Below are 13,518 nucleotides of genomic sequence, written 5' to 3' on the forward strand. Positions count from 1 at the left end.
GGGAAAACGTAAATTAAAAAGGCTTGGGAAGCCGAGCATCGCTGCTCTCCTGGGCTGCTCCTTTCCTGCCTAGGAATGTGGGAATCGCTGAGACTTTCCAGAGCTTCGTGTGTCAGCGGGGGGAGAGAGGAGCGGGGCAGGAGGCGGACATCAGTTTCTCCCCTCCTTTGCAGGAAGAGACCCCCACTTATAAAAAGCTAACCCTAAGAGAGAGGCTGCCTAAGCCCTGATGGGGCTGTGGGGCCGCTTTCTGCCCCGCTTCAAGACCCCAGCGAATGTTTTCAGGCAGGGAGATCCTCTCCCACTTTATAGCCTGGTTGTAAACGCGTCGCAGAGGTTTACTCACACTCCAGCGCTTAATGAAGAAAACATTAAGAGTCCAGTTTAAACCAACAAAAGCCAGGCAGCCCAGGCCGTGCCCCCCCTTGCCACGCTGTGCTGCAGGACCCCCTCCGCATCCCCCCATCCCCTTATGGGATGGGACCAGCTCCCTTCCCGCTTTTCTTCCCTCTCAGGGGCTGATGCTCCTCCTCTCCCTTCCCTTCCAGGGGGAACCGGTGCCCAGTATCCGAAGACCAAACTCAGCTGGATTCAATGAGGGCAATTTTTGGAGCATCCTGGGCAGAGTGGCAAAGAAAACAGGCACCAGCGGGAGGGGAACATGGATCTGCCCGGTGGGGTGAGTGGGGTGATGTCCCCGCCTCTGCCCGGCCTGTCCCACCGCCCCGAGAGGGGACCAGGAGTTTCTACCTGTCCGGGTCTCTGCCCATCTCCTGTGGATGGTGGAATCATGAGAGAGAGAGGAGCTCCATCACTCTTCCCAGCTCCTACCTCCTCCTGCTCCTCATTATTTAAGCGTCCCAGCGAAAATAAACCCTGGCCAGTTTTCCTGCCTGTCCAGCCCTAGAGAAGGGCGAAGGATTAAGACGAGGGAAGGCGACGTGCAGAGCTTTGGTGGAAAAGCGTAGACTTTCTTTTAAGACATCAAAAAGGAAAGAGAGAAAAGGATGGACACTACCTTCCAATACACTTCAGTTAGCTGGTGACAAAAACTCCGGGCATGCACTGAATACATAATTACCCCCAAGTGAAAATTCCCTATCTAATTTGATATTTGGTGCTCAGCAGACGCTAGCCTTCGTAAATAATATACAAAGTAAGAAACCTAATCCAGCAGGCTAGAATGTTTAATTCATCATTATGCGAGCTAATTGGAAGGTGATTATATGGTAATTGCTCATTAGTGGTGTATATTTATCGCTGCACCTTATGTCAAGGCCATGGGAATTGTGTAGAGTCTGTTCTCTCATTTCAAGGATCAGTTTCAGAAGCAGGAGCAAAGCGGGAGAGATCAAGTTCTTCCTGACGTCAGGTCCAGCCGTGGCCGATGGCGAGCGGGTCTATAAATGCTCGCCCAAAGCCCCCACAGCAGCCAAGGGCTCTGGTGGGGGAGATGGAGGGCCCGAGGCAGCCCGGCCGGGCGGCCCACGGCGAGCAGGAGAAGGAGGAAGAGTGGGAGGAAGAGAAGGAGGAAGAGGCTCCCTCATTGCCCGGGCCGGGGAAGGCACCTGCAAGGCGGGGATGAGCCCGCAGCAGCCGCTTCCCCCGATCCTTGGGGGGGGACCCACGGAGCTGGGGGTGGCTACAACCCCCTCATCCCCCCGGGAAGTGGAACCGAGGGGACTATCGGCGGGGCTCGCTTCCAGCCCACAGGTCGCCATCCCTGCAACAGGCGCTAATTGCAAAAGGCCAATTAAAAGCGAACGAGGGAAGGTGATTAATGCCCCTTCCTTTTCAAGCGTGGACCACGGCCCGGGCTTCCCCGGCCGCGAGTGTCCCACCAGGAGAAGGGATGGCGAGGAGAGAGGTTACGGCTCGGGGTCAGGAGGTTCTCTAAACTCCCGCTTTCCCCTCGCAGCGGGACCCTTTGGAGAAGTAAATCAATCGCTGCATTAGCTCCGAGCAGTTACGGACACGGGAGCAAGGGGCCGGGAGAATCCTGTTTATCAGGGAATCCGGCCTGACCGGAGCTGCTTTGCCTATTTCCTATGAGGCAGGCAGATAGGTAGGGGTGCTAATTAGGGGGGGACTGCTAATTTCCGCCAAGCCTCATCAGTAACAGCGCCATCCATCAATGGGGAGGGGAGGTAAATAAACAGCGCTTCAAAACACAACAAAGCGAGGACTCTAAGGGCTTCTCCCTGGTCCAGTGGCAAACAGGGGGTGTGCAAACCGCTCTTTGTAGGCAATCGGAGCAAGTGGCCACGGAGGAGCTGGGAGCCGCGGCTCGGTTCGAAGGGAAAGGGTTAAGAATCCAAGGACAGAGGGGCCAGATACCGGGTGCGGAGCTGAGCCGGGTGTAGTGCAGCGAGTCTGGATCCGGCCCCTCTACCTCTTGCCTCGCCACCGGAGGGGTCGGGGAGGCCTCGACGGGTCCTCCCCATCGATGGGAGCCCCCGGGGCCGCGGCCGGGCAGCGACATAAGTGAAGAGGCCGGGGAGAGGCGAGACGGGGCGGGCGGGGGCTTGCACCGCCCTTGCTCTATAGGCAGAGTGAAGTGATGGAGGAGGGAGACGGCGCAAAACCAGCCCGGCCGATTTGCGCTCACTCGCCAGCGCACCCCTGCGCGCCCGCGCAGTGCAGCCGGCCCTGGGCGGGTTGGAGTGGGGAGTGTCTGCGCTCAGCCTGCAGCCCCGTCGAGGCGCGGAGAGCAGCGGGCTTTCCGCGGGGCCGGCCGTTCTCCGCGGGCACAAGCAGGCCCCCGGCAGCCGGCACTGAGATTTCCTTCGAAAGAGCAGTAAAAATCCGAAATACCCCTTCCTTCCCTCCCCCTCCCCTCCGGTTATTTAATATAAAATGTATTTTTAAACACCCGCTCGGATAGCATCTCGCCAATATTTATATTTCCACGTTGCCTGGCATCCACTGTCCCACATTAGACTCTGCCTCTCTCTCCCTCGCTCTAATCCTGCCACTTTAAATAGATGAATTAATAAAGCAAATGAGGGTCTAATAAGCTGACTGTCCTGCCTATTGAGGCAGGGGGAGAGAGACTAGAAAGTGCGCCAAATTTGTTTGCAGTGGATCAAGGCTAGCCGCCTTTGCTTCACTTTCTTTATCTTAATTCCGACTTGAAAAGATATAATTATCTAGTTTGAACAGAGCTGCTATCAAATCCTTCTCTAGGCAAGGCAGGGGAGAGCTGGAGTGGATTGCAGTGTTCTGAGCCGCTTGGTGCAGCCGGAGATAGGGAGTAATGAAGTTGTGGAGTCCTGAGATACAAAGGGCATTAACCTCATTAGCATGAAACCTTTTCTTCTAACCATTGTGGGACCCTTTCAGACTCCTAATCCCCCCTATTTTCAAAGCTTGGTTTGTAATAAAGCTTTTAGGGTTTTTTTTTCAAAGCTAATGGCATTCTCTGAAGATTTTATTGCTGTTACGCTACATAGGACGCTTAATTTTTTTTCCCCTTCTCTTCCCTCACGGTTTAAAAAAAAGAAGGGAGAGGGAGGAGAGAAATATATGGTTCCTGCAGAAATAAGCCTTTTATCAAGATGGGAAACAATTTCTAGAAAGGCCCAAATCTGCTGTTCAACCGCGATCCCTTTAATGTTTGCCCATTTGCACGGGATTGAAGCGGAGCGGAAACCAATTTGGGAGAGTTCAGGTGAAATGCGGGCCCTGTTTGACTTCCCAAACCTGCCCCATCAGCTGCTGCAGGAAGGGAGAAACGCAAGGAGAAGTTTACCTTGGGAATAGCCCTACTAAACAACTAGGCTAGGTTTAAATGGAAGGGACTGCATTGCGACGTGCGTCCTAACCCTGCCTGGGCCTCTCTCGTATTTGTAGCACCAGTGAATAGAAAGTCACCAGGATTTTTAAGGAGCAATGTTAAAAAAAAAAAAAGTAAAATAAAATCGGATTTAAAATAAAAAAAAAAATATGAATTTACATAGTACCCGATAGAGCCACCACGTGCACGGAATGTCTAATCTTAACTTTTCAAGGCAGGATGTTTAACAAAGCTCGTATTTTCGCGATGCATTGTAACTTCGCCTTATCACAGTGTAAAGGGTAGTCAGATTGTCCTAAATTATGTCCAACTAGCCCCCCTGGATCCACGGATTAAGAGATTAAAGGAGACCACTGGGCAATGCCTCCTCTTTCCCCTTCATATTCCTGGTATGATAATTGCCTAAACTGATTTGCACTTTCACAAAAGCTTGCAGGATTCTTTGTAGCTCGAACAGAGCAGACGAGGTTTCTCTATCAATGGAAATAAAACTGATTAATGCAGTCTATCAGGCTAAGGAGCAAATGAAGCATGAAAAAACAACTGTGTACCCCCAGAAAACCAGCTAGTTTCCTCAAGGACCCGGAGCAACTTTTTTTTCCCCTGTTTTTCCCCCCTTTTTTTTTTTTTGCACGTTTTTAATGTCAGACGTTTACCCCTGTGCCCAGGATCGCTCCCTTGGAGCGGTGGGGAGAGCAGCAAGTGGGGTCCCTGCCTCTTAGGACCTGCTCCTCACCGCACCGACCTGGCGAGGGGATTTAAAAAATAGGGAGAAATGAGGAAAAAATATTAAAAATAAGAAAAAAAAAAAAAAAAGAAAAAATGGAGGGGGAGAAAAAATGTTGGGAAGGGGGGGGGGGAGGAAAAAAATTTCTCCCACTAAATAAAATCCATATTTTTCCAAGGAAAACCCCTTTTCCCCTCAGTGGAGCGAGGCTGCTGCGAACTAGCATCACCCTCCCATTAGGAGCCGGTTCCCACTTGAGTTTCTACCCGGAGAAGGGACTGGGTTTGTTGCTGTTGGGTTTGGTTTATTTTTCCCTTTTCTAAAGGTATTTATTTACAGCGAGCGGGTCTCTGCGGCTCATTTTTAGAGCTCTATTTACAAGGCAGTGAATTCATTAAGAAAACGCGCCGACGGCCGCAGGAATGTGCGGAGCGGCCGCGGGAGCGCAGGTTCCCGCCGCAGGGTTCAGCGGCTAAAATCAAGGTGGGAAGGGGAAACTACCGGTTTCCCGAGAAATTTCGGGCAAAAGTAAAATAGATTGCTTAAAAAATATAATAATATAGGGCATATTGATAAATCTTTATTGACAAAATATTGACAATGACATACTTCTTGGAAGTATATAGTGTGTTAGAATTCTAACAAATTAAACACAAAACACAAAAATATTTACATTCTGGTATAGGAGACATGAAGGAAACATTTGTCACTTTGCCTTATCTTTTAGTAGCTCTAGGATCTCGGAATACTATAAGGTCAGTGCTTGAAAATTGCCCCAATGAAAATGGCCATTAGGAAGAAAAAAAAATGAAAAGAAAATATAATAATAATAATTAAAAATAAAATTAAAAAGTTCAATCCGCGATTTTGAAGTCCCTTTTCTCTGCATCCTCCCTGCTCGGGAGGTGTCCCCACCGCCAGACCTGGTGGCTGGGATTGCGCTTTATTAATCCGCAATAATAAATCCCATCCGGGTTTGCAATGGGGATACATCGGGGAAGGGGGGGGGGGAATAATTTAATTGGAATTATATTTTTGGCAGCAAAAGTTATGACCAGCCCCAACCTCCCCCCCTCCCTCCCCTCGCTCCCTCCCTTCCCTCCCCAGCCCCACCGTGTTTGTCCATCCGGAAGGAACACGATGCTTTGTTACTGCTACTTCATTTTAGCTTTCACAAACACTTTGACGCCAGAAGTTATCATAAAATGTTTACAGACTGCACATTTCTCGTAAAATAAAATTAAAAAGCACACAGAACCTGTCTTAAATGGAAAAAAAAAAAATACAATTCATTTCTGTCTTTAGGAAATGGGGTATTTTTTTTTTTCCGTTTTCTTTTTTGCTTTTTTTTTTTTTTTTGGCCTTTTTTTTTATCTTTTTTATCCGCCCAGACGGCTTTACACATGCAATTCAAGTTTCTGAAACAGGTGTGGGTTTGGGCTGCTTAGGGAAATCTCTCTTTCAAAGACGGAAAAAACCTGTGAAGTGCAAAATGTCCTGTAAGGTGGTGATTTTTCTGGTTCGGTTCGGGGATCATTTTTTGTTTCGCGCTTTTTGTTTTGTTTTTGGTTGTTGTTTTTTTTTTTTCTTTGTAAGGTGGTTTGTTTTTTTTTTGTCAATATCTTTTTTTTTTTTACGTTTATACTTTCAAAAGTGGATTGCGAGAAACGGAATACCTGTCAATCGCCTCGTCCCGGTGGTGGATTGACAGGTCCCGCCGTGCCGAGCGGGGCCTCGGCCCGCACCTCCCGCCGCCTCACCCCGCTCGCTCCCGGCCGCCCGCCCCGGCGGGGACCGCGGTTTTGATGGAGATCTCCATGTCCCTTCCCCGCACCGCCACGCCGAGGGGGGGGGGAGTGTGAGCCGTTAACACTTGCTGTTGGTGGGGTGCTGGCTTTGAAAAGTCCCAAAAGTGCCAGTTTTTAATCGTCCGACGTGACGTCGATTTCCTCTGGACTGGCTTGTTTGGTGGCGATTCTCCACCGGTTAATGTGATGAGTCCCTTTTTTCTTCTGTTGTGAGTCTGAACCTTCCTCTTCCAACTTTTGCCGCTTGAACTTTGTCCGTCTGTTCTGAAACCATACTTTTACCTGCGGGAGGAAAGGCAGCGGGCGTTAGTCCGACTCCTTGACCGGACTCTGGAGCTGCCTGGATCACGCTGCCCTGGACGCTCCGAGGGGCTTCAGGCTCTGCGTGCTCTGTTAATACCATGCCCTACCTGCACCGTGCCCTGTCTGCACCATACTCTGCCTGCATCGCACCCCAGCCTGGAGAGGGACGACCAGGGCCTGGGTGCCACTAAACCTCTCCGGGAGAGGCACAGACAAGACTGATGATGCCCACCCGGGACCTCCAGACTCCCCACGCGTGACGGAGCGGGCAGCCACACCGACGCCTGTGTGCGCGGCTCTGCTCTCCACTACCGCACCGCGCAGTGCCTGCACCTTGCGCAGGCTACGCGGATCCTCCGCGCATGAGTAGCCCCGCGCAATGCCCGCGCGTGGCGCCAGGCACCCCACGAGGGGAAGACGAAGCGTGGCTGCCCGGCGGCAGGCTCTCACCGCGCCGTCGGGGCGGCTCTTGTTACCGGGCCTTCTGAGTAGTCCCGCGGCCTCCAGCACCGGCAAAGCGACCGGAGGCTGCGGCGGGAGAGGCCGGGCCGGCGGTGCGATACTCCCGACCGTCCCGGCAAAGCAGAACGACGGTCCTCGTCCCTTCTAACGGGGCAGCGGGATGGGGACGGGGAGGGGCGGGACGAGCTCTTTTCCTCTTGGAAAAGAGAATAAAATGCAAGTAAAAGCCCCGAAAAGAAAACCGCCCGGTGCTCCCCGCAGCGTCTCCCCGGGACGCTCCGTCCAGGAGAGATCGTAGCGAGGCGAAACACGTTAAGTGCCGTCGTAAATAGCCCTCTAAAATGGTTCAGCGAGGAATAAATCTGACTTAACCATCCGGCAGCTGACTTCAGTGCTTTAATTACAGATAGTATTGATCTGGGAGCTATCTCCAGGGCTGGCCACACTCCTTGTAGCGACCAAAGGTAAACATCATTTTTTTTTTAAAGCAGTTTAAACTCTGGTTCTGTCTGAAAGTGCCTGATAAAGGCCTCAGCAAGGGGGGAAAAGGGAACTGGAGCATTTTAATAAGCTGGTTTAACCCGCTTCGCTGCCTCTTCAGAACAGAGACCTGCCTGGCCGGACACACATCTCTGCTGCATTTTCATATTCTCCAAAAGTCCCCCATTAAAAAGCTGAGCGGGGAACAAGGGGTGAGTTTAATTTGCTTTTAGTTTGCTAATTGAAGGGGAGGACGGTTCATTTCTGCACGCTGATCTCCCAAAAGGGAGCTCATTTGTAGGGGACTGGGGGTTTGACATCCGGACAAAAGACCCCAACCAGCTTCGGAATCAAGCAGCACAAAGACCACCTTAAATACAGCTTTCCAGTAGAAATAAGCCTGTGACCGGTCCCTTGTTCGGAGAACCTCATAAAAGTGGCGATCCCTTTTTATTGTTTTGTTAGGGAGACATTTTAAAACAAAAGCTCCAACCTCTTTATTGCTTCCCCCACGAAAAGGAGTTTAAGGAAAAAAAATAGGAGAGAGAGGGGAAAAAAAAAAGGGAGGAAAAAAAAGTGTTACAACTTAATCCGCCGGAGGAACGCTGTGTTTACTGGGAACTTTGAACTACGCTGCGGCTCGGTATTTTGGCTCTCTTTTTTTGTTACTTGAAGTACAGTGCCACATACTGTAGCAGAGACAATCCCCATCTGGAGCCCTCTCTCCTGGAAGGGCACAAAACAAAAGCCCGGCACAACAACAACAACCAACCCACCCCCCCTCCGCCCCACGCCCCAAACCTCAGCCTTTCTTCCGGAGAGTAGAAAACCGCTTGAAAACCGACCGTGGGTCCCCGCCGTCGGGGGGAGTCCGCGCTCAGCCCCGCTCCCGAAGCTTCACTACTGGTGCGCGGCCTCGAAACCCATCGAGACCCTCGCCCCGGGACGCCCGGAGCAGAAACATGGCTAATCGGCCCTGCAGATGGACGACCCAAATAGCCTCCGGTGTGGTTCTGGCCAGCAGCCAGCCAGCGGGGGGGGCGAGGAAGAAAATGGGGGGGGGGGGGGTGTAGTCCTTATACTTAATAATGATATTTTTCATCTTTATGCCCTCCTGAACAGGCTCCTCATGTCCCCGCCGCTGGACGCGGGGATAGAAACGAGTCAAAATCAACCAAGAAACTGCATTTCTGACGTAGGGTCCAAAGGGGGGGGGGCTCAGTCCGCCTCTTGTTTTGGGGGCTTTTCCCCCCTAGCATTTCACTACTTATGGAGGGTCTCAGCATCCCGCAGGGTAAGGACCAGGACCGCCTTTCTCACGCAGATGGCAGGTTCCGCCGCTCCCGGTCCCGCTCCGGAGGGATCCCGAGTGGGGGCAGCGGCCGAGACCGGGGTATCGCCGTTTCCACCACTCCCCCGGCAGAGCCACCGGAGCTCCCGGTGCTGACGGCGGCTCTCAGAAACGGGAGATGATTTAACAACACCCAGGCAAAAGAGAACCCCTCACTGAGCTCCACCGGCCCTGGGCTGGAGGCCTAAACACTCCCAAAATTTGCCCGTAATTTTACCCCCATCTCCAGGCCGACCGGGTGCGTTTTCCCAAGAGGATCCCAGTACTTTCGCTTTCCCAACTGCCCACTCCCTGCTTCCCGCTTACCTGAGTTTCCGTGAGGCTGAGGCTGTGTGCCAGCTGTTTTCTCTCTGCTCCTACTACATAATGGTTCTTCTCAAAGGCATGTTCCAGTCTCAGTAATTGGGATGGGGAGAAAGCTGTACGGATCCGTTTGGGTTTCCTGGCCAGTGCGTTGTGCAATAGGAAGCTCTCCGGGCTTGTTTCATTCCCTGGGCAACAGGGTAAAACGGAGATTAGCGAAACACGTTCCCCAAACGCACTCGAGAAGAGTTTCGAGCGCCGGATTTTTTGCCTCCCACCATTACTCGCAAGGGAAAACTGAGTATAGTTTATTTGTTATTATTTTCAGCGCCTTTTTGCTGTTACATTTCCCTTCGATAAATAAGTGAAGGCAATAAGCCGGGGAAGGAGAGGACTGGAAGAAATTCAAATACTAAAACACAAACATGAGGGAAATAAGGTGGGGGGGGGGGGAAGAATCAAGGAAAAGAATTGGCCAGAGCCCGGCTGCGGTGTCTGCGGCTTCTCTCGGCAGCTGCCCGACTTCCCTGGCCTCACATCTTCCCCTGTTTGCTATGTACATCCTCCCGGCGGGGCACCGGTGCCCGGTGCAGCCCCGGCCGAGCTCCGAGCTCCCGCAGCCCGCTCCCGGCCTCCTCCCTCTTCCCTTTCCCAAAGCTCCGGCCGTGGCCTCTCTCTTGCCCCGCTCTCCCCTGCGTTGTGGCAGGGTGAGCTCCCCGGAGCGAGGAGAGGACTCCCGCTGCCGCCGTGCCCGTGGCCGCTGCCCCGGAGGGAACCGGAGGGGAAATAAAGAAACAAACTTGGGAAGGCCACGGAGCCGCCATCCCAACCGGCCTAATGCGGAACGGGCCCGAGGTGGGGGGGGGGGTGTGGTGTCACCAGAGGGGTTTTGGTGGGTCTCTCCCTCCGGGTTGACCCTGTGCCGCTTTTCCGTGTCGGTCCCTCAGAGGTGGGAAAGGCAATGCGGGTCTCTCTCCGTAATTGCATTAGAAATCGTTGGAGGAGGAGGGTGTGATTGAAATCAGGCTGTGGCTCAACACCAGGACATTTCCGCCTTTCATCTACCGCTCTTTACCAATCGCCTGATGACTGCGACAAATAATTTGGTGAGCGAAACCTGTAATTTTATTCTGAGAGGGTAATAATCCTTTTTGTATCCCTGTCTGCCTAGCTTCGGAGACAAAGAGAGACTCCTTTTCCAACCCGGGTCCAACGGCTCGGCAGCAGAAGGCCGGGAAGGGATATCGCAGGTGGTTTGTTTTCGTTTGGAATTAATAAAAATTAAAATACCAGGAAAATAATAATAATAATAATTTTTTAAACAAGCAAATGCATCACTCAGAAATTAGGTTGAATTTTTATTACTATTATTAATTTTTTATGTGTGTGTATAACGAAAGAGAAGCCGGACCCATTACGGGAGAAACCGGCTCACCCTGCGGAGAAGGCGCTGCCGGTTGCAAAGGGTTAAGCAAGGGGGATTTTATTGATCGTGCGCCATTGGATTCGGTTCTTTTCCTCCTGCCGGTTGTTAATAGCTCGGAAGCCGGGAGCCCTCCCCTGCCCCTTCGGACGGCATCGCTCTCTGCCCCCAGCCCTGCTCTCCTCGCAGCCCCATCTCCCTGCGCTGCTCCAGCGTTGCCATTATTTTCCTCCCTCTTTCTCTTTTCTGCCGGGTTCGTTTCAGTTCTGCCCCGTCCCCGCTAACAAGGGCAGCGGCCGGATTCGGGGCGGCTGCGGCTCCCCACAGCCCCGGGCACCACCGTCTTCCCGGAGGAACCTAACGTCCCCTCTGTTCCCATCCCTGCAGGGCGGCTTTTGCAAGGGCTCCTCCGTAGCTGTTAACGCAGCGGAAGGCAAAACATCCACCTTTCCCGCCTGGTTTTAGTCGGGGCGAGAACGCCGCCGAAGTCCCGGCCGGCCTTGGTTCCCTCCTGCCCCGCTCCAACCGGGAGAAGCAGCTCGGCAAAACCGAGCCAAAGCTTGTGTGTGTCCCCCCGCCCTCCTCCACCCCCTGCTCTGACAGCTCCTCAAGTTTGGCGGGGAGGGGGGGATCAGGAACAAAAGCCCCTCGGCCCATCCGAGCAGAGTCTTACGGCTCCGGGCACCGGCTGCCCCCCACCCCTGGTTCCCCCCGTCAGCCGCGCCTCGGGGACCGGCCGGAGGATGGAAGGGTGGCCGGGAGGGAGAAGAAAAGTTGCACGTACCTTGGAACCTGTGGCCCAGATACCGGTAGCGGTGTATTAGCCAGGGGTAGAAGGTAGAAGGGTCCCTTTGCTGCGAGGCGAAGAGCGGGTGCGTGGAGTGCGAAGCGGGCAGCGGATGGGCGGCCAGGGCGTGGGGAGGGGGCACGGGGTGGACCGGCACGGCCGGGTTGGGCGGGTGGGAGACGGCCTCTGCAAAGACCAAGTCCGGGTTGGAGTAAACCCCCCTGCCAGTGGAGTGGAAGCCGTTGAGAAAAGGGTTCATCGGGCTGGAATTGGCATAGCTGAGCGCCGCCGGCCGGATAGGATCCTCGGAGCGAGACGCGGGCAAGGGGCTGTCTTTGGCCACCAGCGACTCGATGGTGAAACACCGCTTGGGTGTGGGCTGAAACATGCTGCCGCGGCGAGAGTCCCCGGCCGAATCTCTGCCTGGCTCTCTCCGGTGCGCGGGAGACGATCCGGGGAAGTTTGCAGCAGGCAGTGACTTGAGGAGGGATAGATACACACATAAATAGACAGGGGCTGGAGGAAAAGGAGGCAGCGGCAGCCAGCGGTACCCAAAAGGGAGACACACACACACACGCACCACGCACACACACACAGGGAGGGAAAAAAAAAGGGGGGGGAAAAAAAGTTGCTGGGAGAAGTTTCCCTCCTGCAAGGAAAAGGCGGTCGCCCCCCCCCCCCCCCCCCGCCTCCCTCCCTAAGTCCAAAGACAATCCATGGATGTGATCGGCCCCTTCACAAGTTGTGCAAACGATTTGTTAGTTCATGAGCCTAATTAGTGCTGGGATCACATAAACAGCTTCCTCTGAAGCCTGGTAAATGGCTTGATGATTGGTCGCTATTACTCGCCTTGAGGTTGAAGGGGGAGACTCTTTAAAGTGCGTCAGAGGGGAGGCGAGCGCCGGGCAGCGCCATCGGGAGGGATGGAGCCGCGGATCGGAGTGCAGCGGGAGCGCCCCCGGCAGCGCGGGGGGAGCGCGGTCCCGCTACCGCGCCTCGCTCAGCCTCCGCGCTCGGCGACCAAGGTACGGGGACGGGGTCTGGGGGAAAAGGGGGGGTGAGAGGGGGCCTGTATTTCCTCTCGGGGGGGCTGGGATGGGGATTTGGGGCTCTCCGCCAGGGTGACACCCCTGTCCCTGCCACCTCTCGAGGGCTCTGAGCCCGGCGAGGTTACCTTGGTCAGCCCCGGAGAGTCCGGGAGAGACAGATGCCCCACTTGAAGAGGTTCTACCCCGGTGGGAGAACGGGTCGCCCTCCTAGTCCTTGGAACTTATTTACTCCCCCGTCCTGTCCTCTGCACTCCCCGCACCGCGCGGTGCGGAAAACAAAGCGGAGGGAGGTTGCATTATGCAAAGCTGGGACACGCAGAGCTCTAGCAGACGGGACAGGGGAGCAAGTCTCCGGTTCCAGCCTTGTCCGTATTTTCGCGTTTACCTTTGGGCCCGGGGATGATTTTAGGGCTGAGTTCTCCTCCTCCCATTGGCTGGGGCCGCAGAATAATTATGATCACATCCTAATACTCTTGGCTGGTGCTTACTGTTTATTGGTAGTTAAGGATCTATTATCTATTCATCAGCCTCCCATTTTTGCCAATTACATTCTTCTAAAGTGAAGTACCAGCAGGTATTTTGCACATTTACAATTAATGATAAAAAATCTGGCGTACTTTAAATCTATTACGACGCTGTGTAATTTATCTTAAAGATGCGGAATTGCTAATGTAAATTAATGTTTCTGTTGAACCAAAGGATAGGGGAAGTCTTAAAACCAATCTAGCGTTTCGTTCCTTCGTTCCCGGACATTGTTTTTCTATTTTCTTTCCACTTTATACACAAAGAATCCGTTACTCCGCTGCATTAAAGTATGATAAACAAATCGGTGTCTAAGCGGTCCTCGCTTCTGTGCAGTAAAGGGCGAGGTGAGCTCGCCTCCCCTCGCTCTGAAAACAGGCTGTTTGCAGCTAACCCGGTGTTTTTAACGCAATATCAAATCGACGGGGTAAATATAAGTGGCAAAGCAGTGCTGGGCACGCAGGGATGCCGGGGTCTGCGCGCCTTGCTCTGTGGACGTGTTTTCCT

General features: G+C 53.4%; 1 protein-coding gene across 2 annotated transcripts; it reads right to left on the reverse strand.

The window, feature by feature from the left end:
- Positions 1 to 5,083: 5,083 nt before the first annotated feature.
- On the reverse strand, positions 5,084 to 12,108 carry EMX2 (empty spiracles homeobox 2). Of its 2 annotated transcripts, XM_062635338.1 has the most exons (3): positions 11,438 to 12,082; positions 9,234 to 9,418; positions 5,084 to 6,613 (listed from the first exon to the last, which is right to left on the reverse strand). In XM_062635338.1, exons 1-3 carry the CDS (start codon positions 11,826 to 11,828, stop codon positions 6,446 to 6,448), a joined length of 744 nt encoding a protein of 247 aa, XP_062491322.1. In that variant the 5' UTR covers positions 11,829 to 12,082; the 3' UTR covers positions 5,084 to 6,445. The 2 variants fall into 2 exon arrangements, with proteins under 2 accessions (XP_062491322.1, XP_062491323.1); XM_062635339.1 differs by lacking the exon at positions 9,234 to 9,418 and having other exon boundaries at positions 6,510 to 6,613; positions 11,438 to 12,108.
- Between the last annotated feature and the right edge of the window lie 1,410 nt (positions 12,109 to 13,518).

The sequence above is a fragment of the Pezoporus occidentalis genome, unplaced genomic scaffold (genome assembly GCF_034315485.1).
Source record: "Pezoporus occidentalis ecotype Australia unplaced genomic scaffold, CSIRO_AGI_Poc_V1 ctg45, whole genome shotgun sequence".
NCBI lineage: Eukaryota > Metazoa > Chordata > Aves > Psittaciformes > Psittacidae > Pezoporus > Pezoporus occidentalis.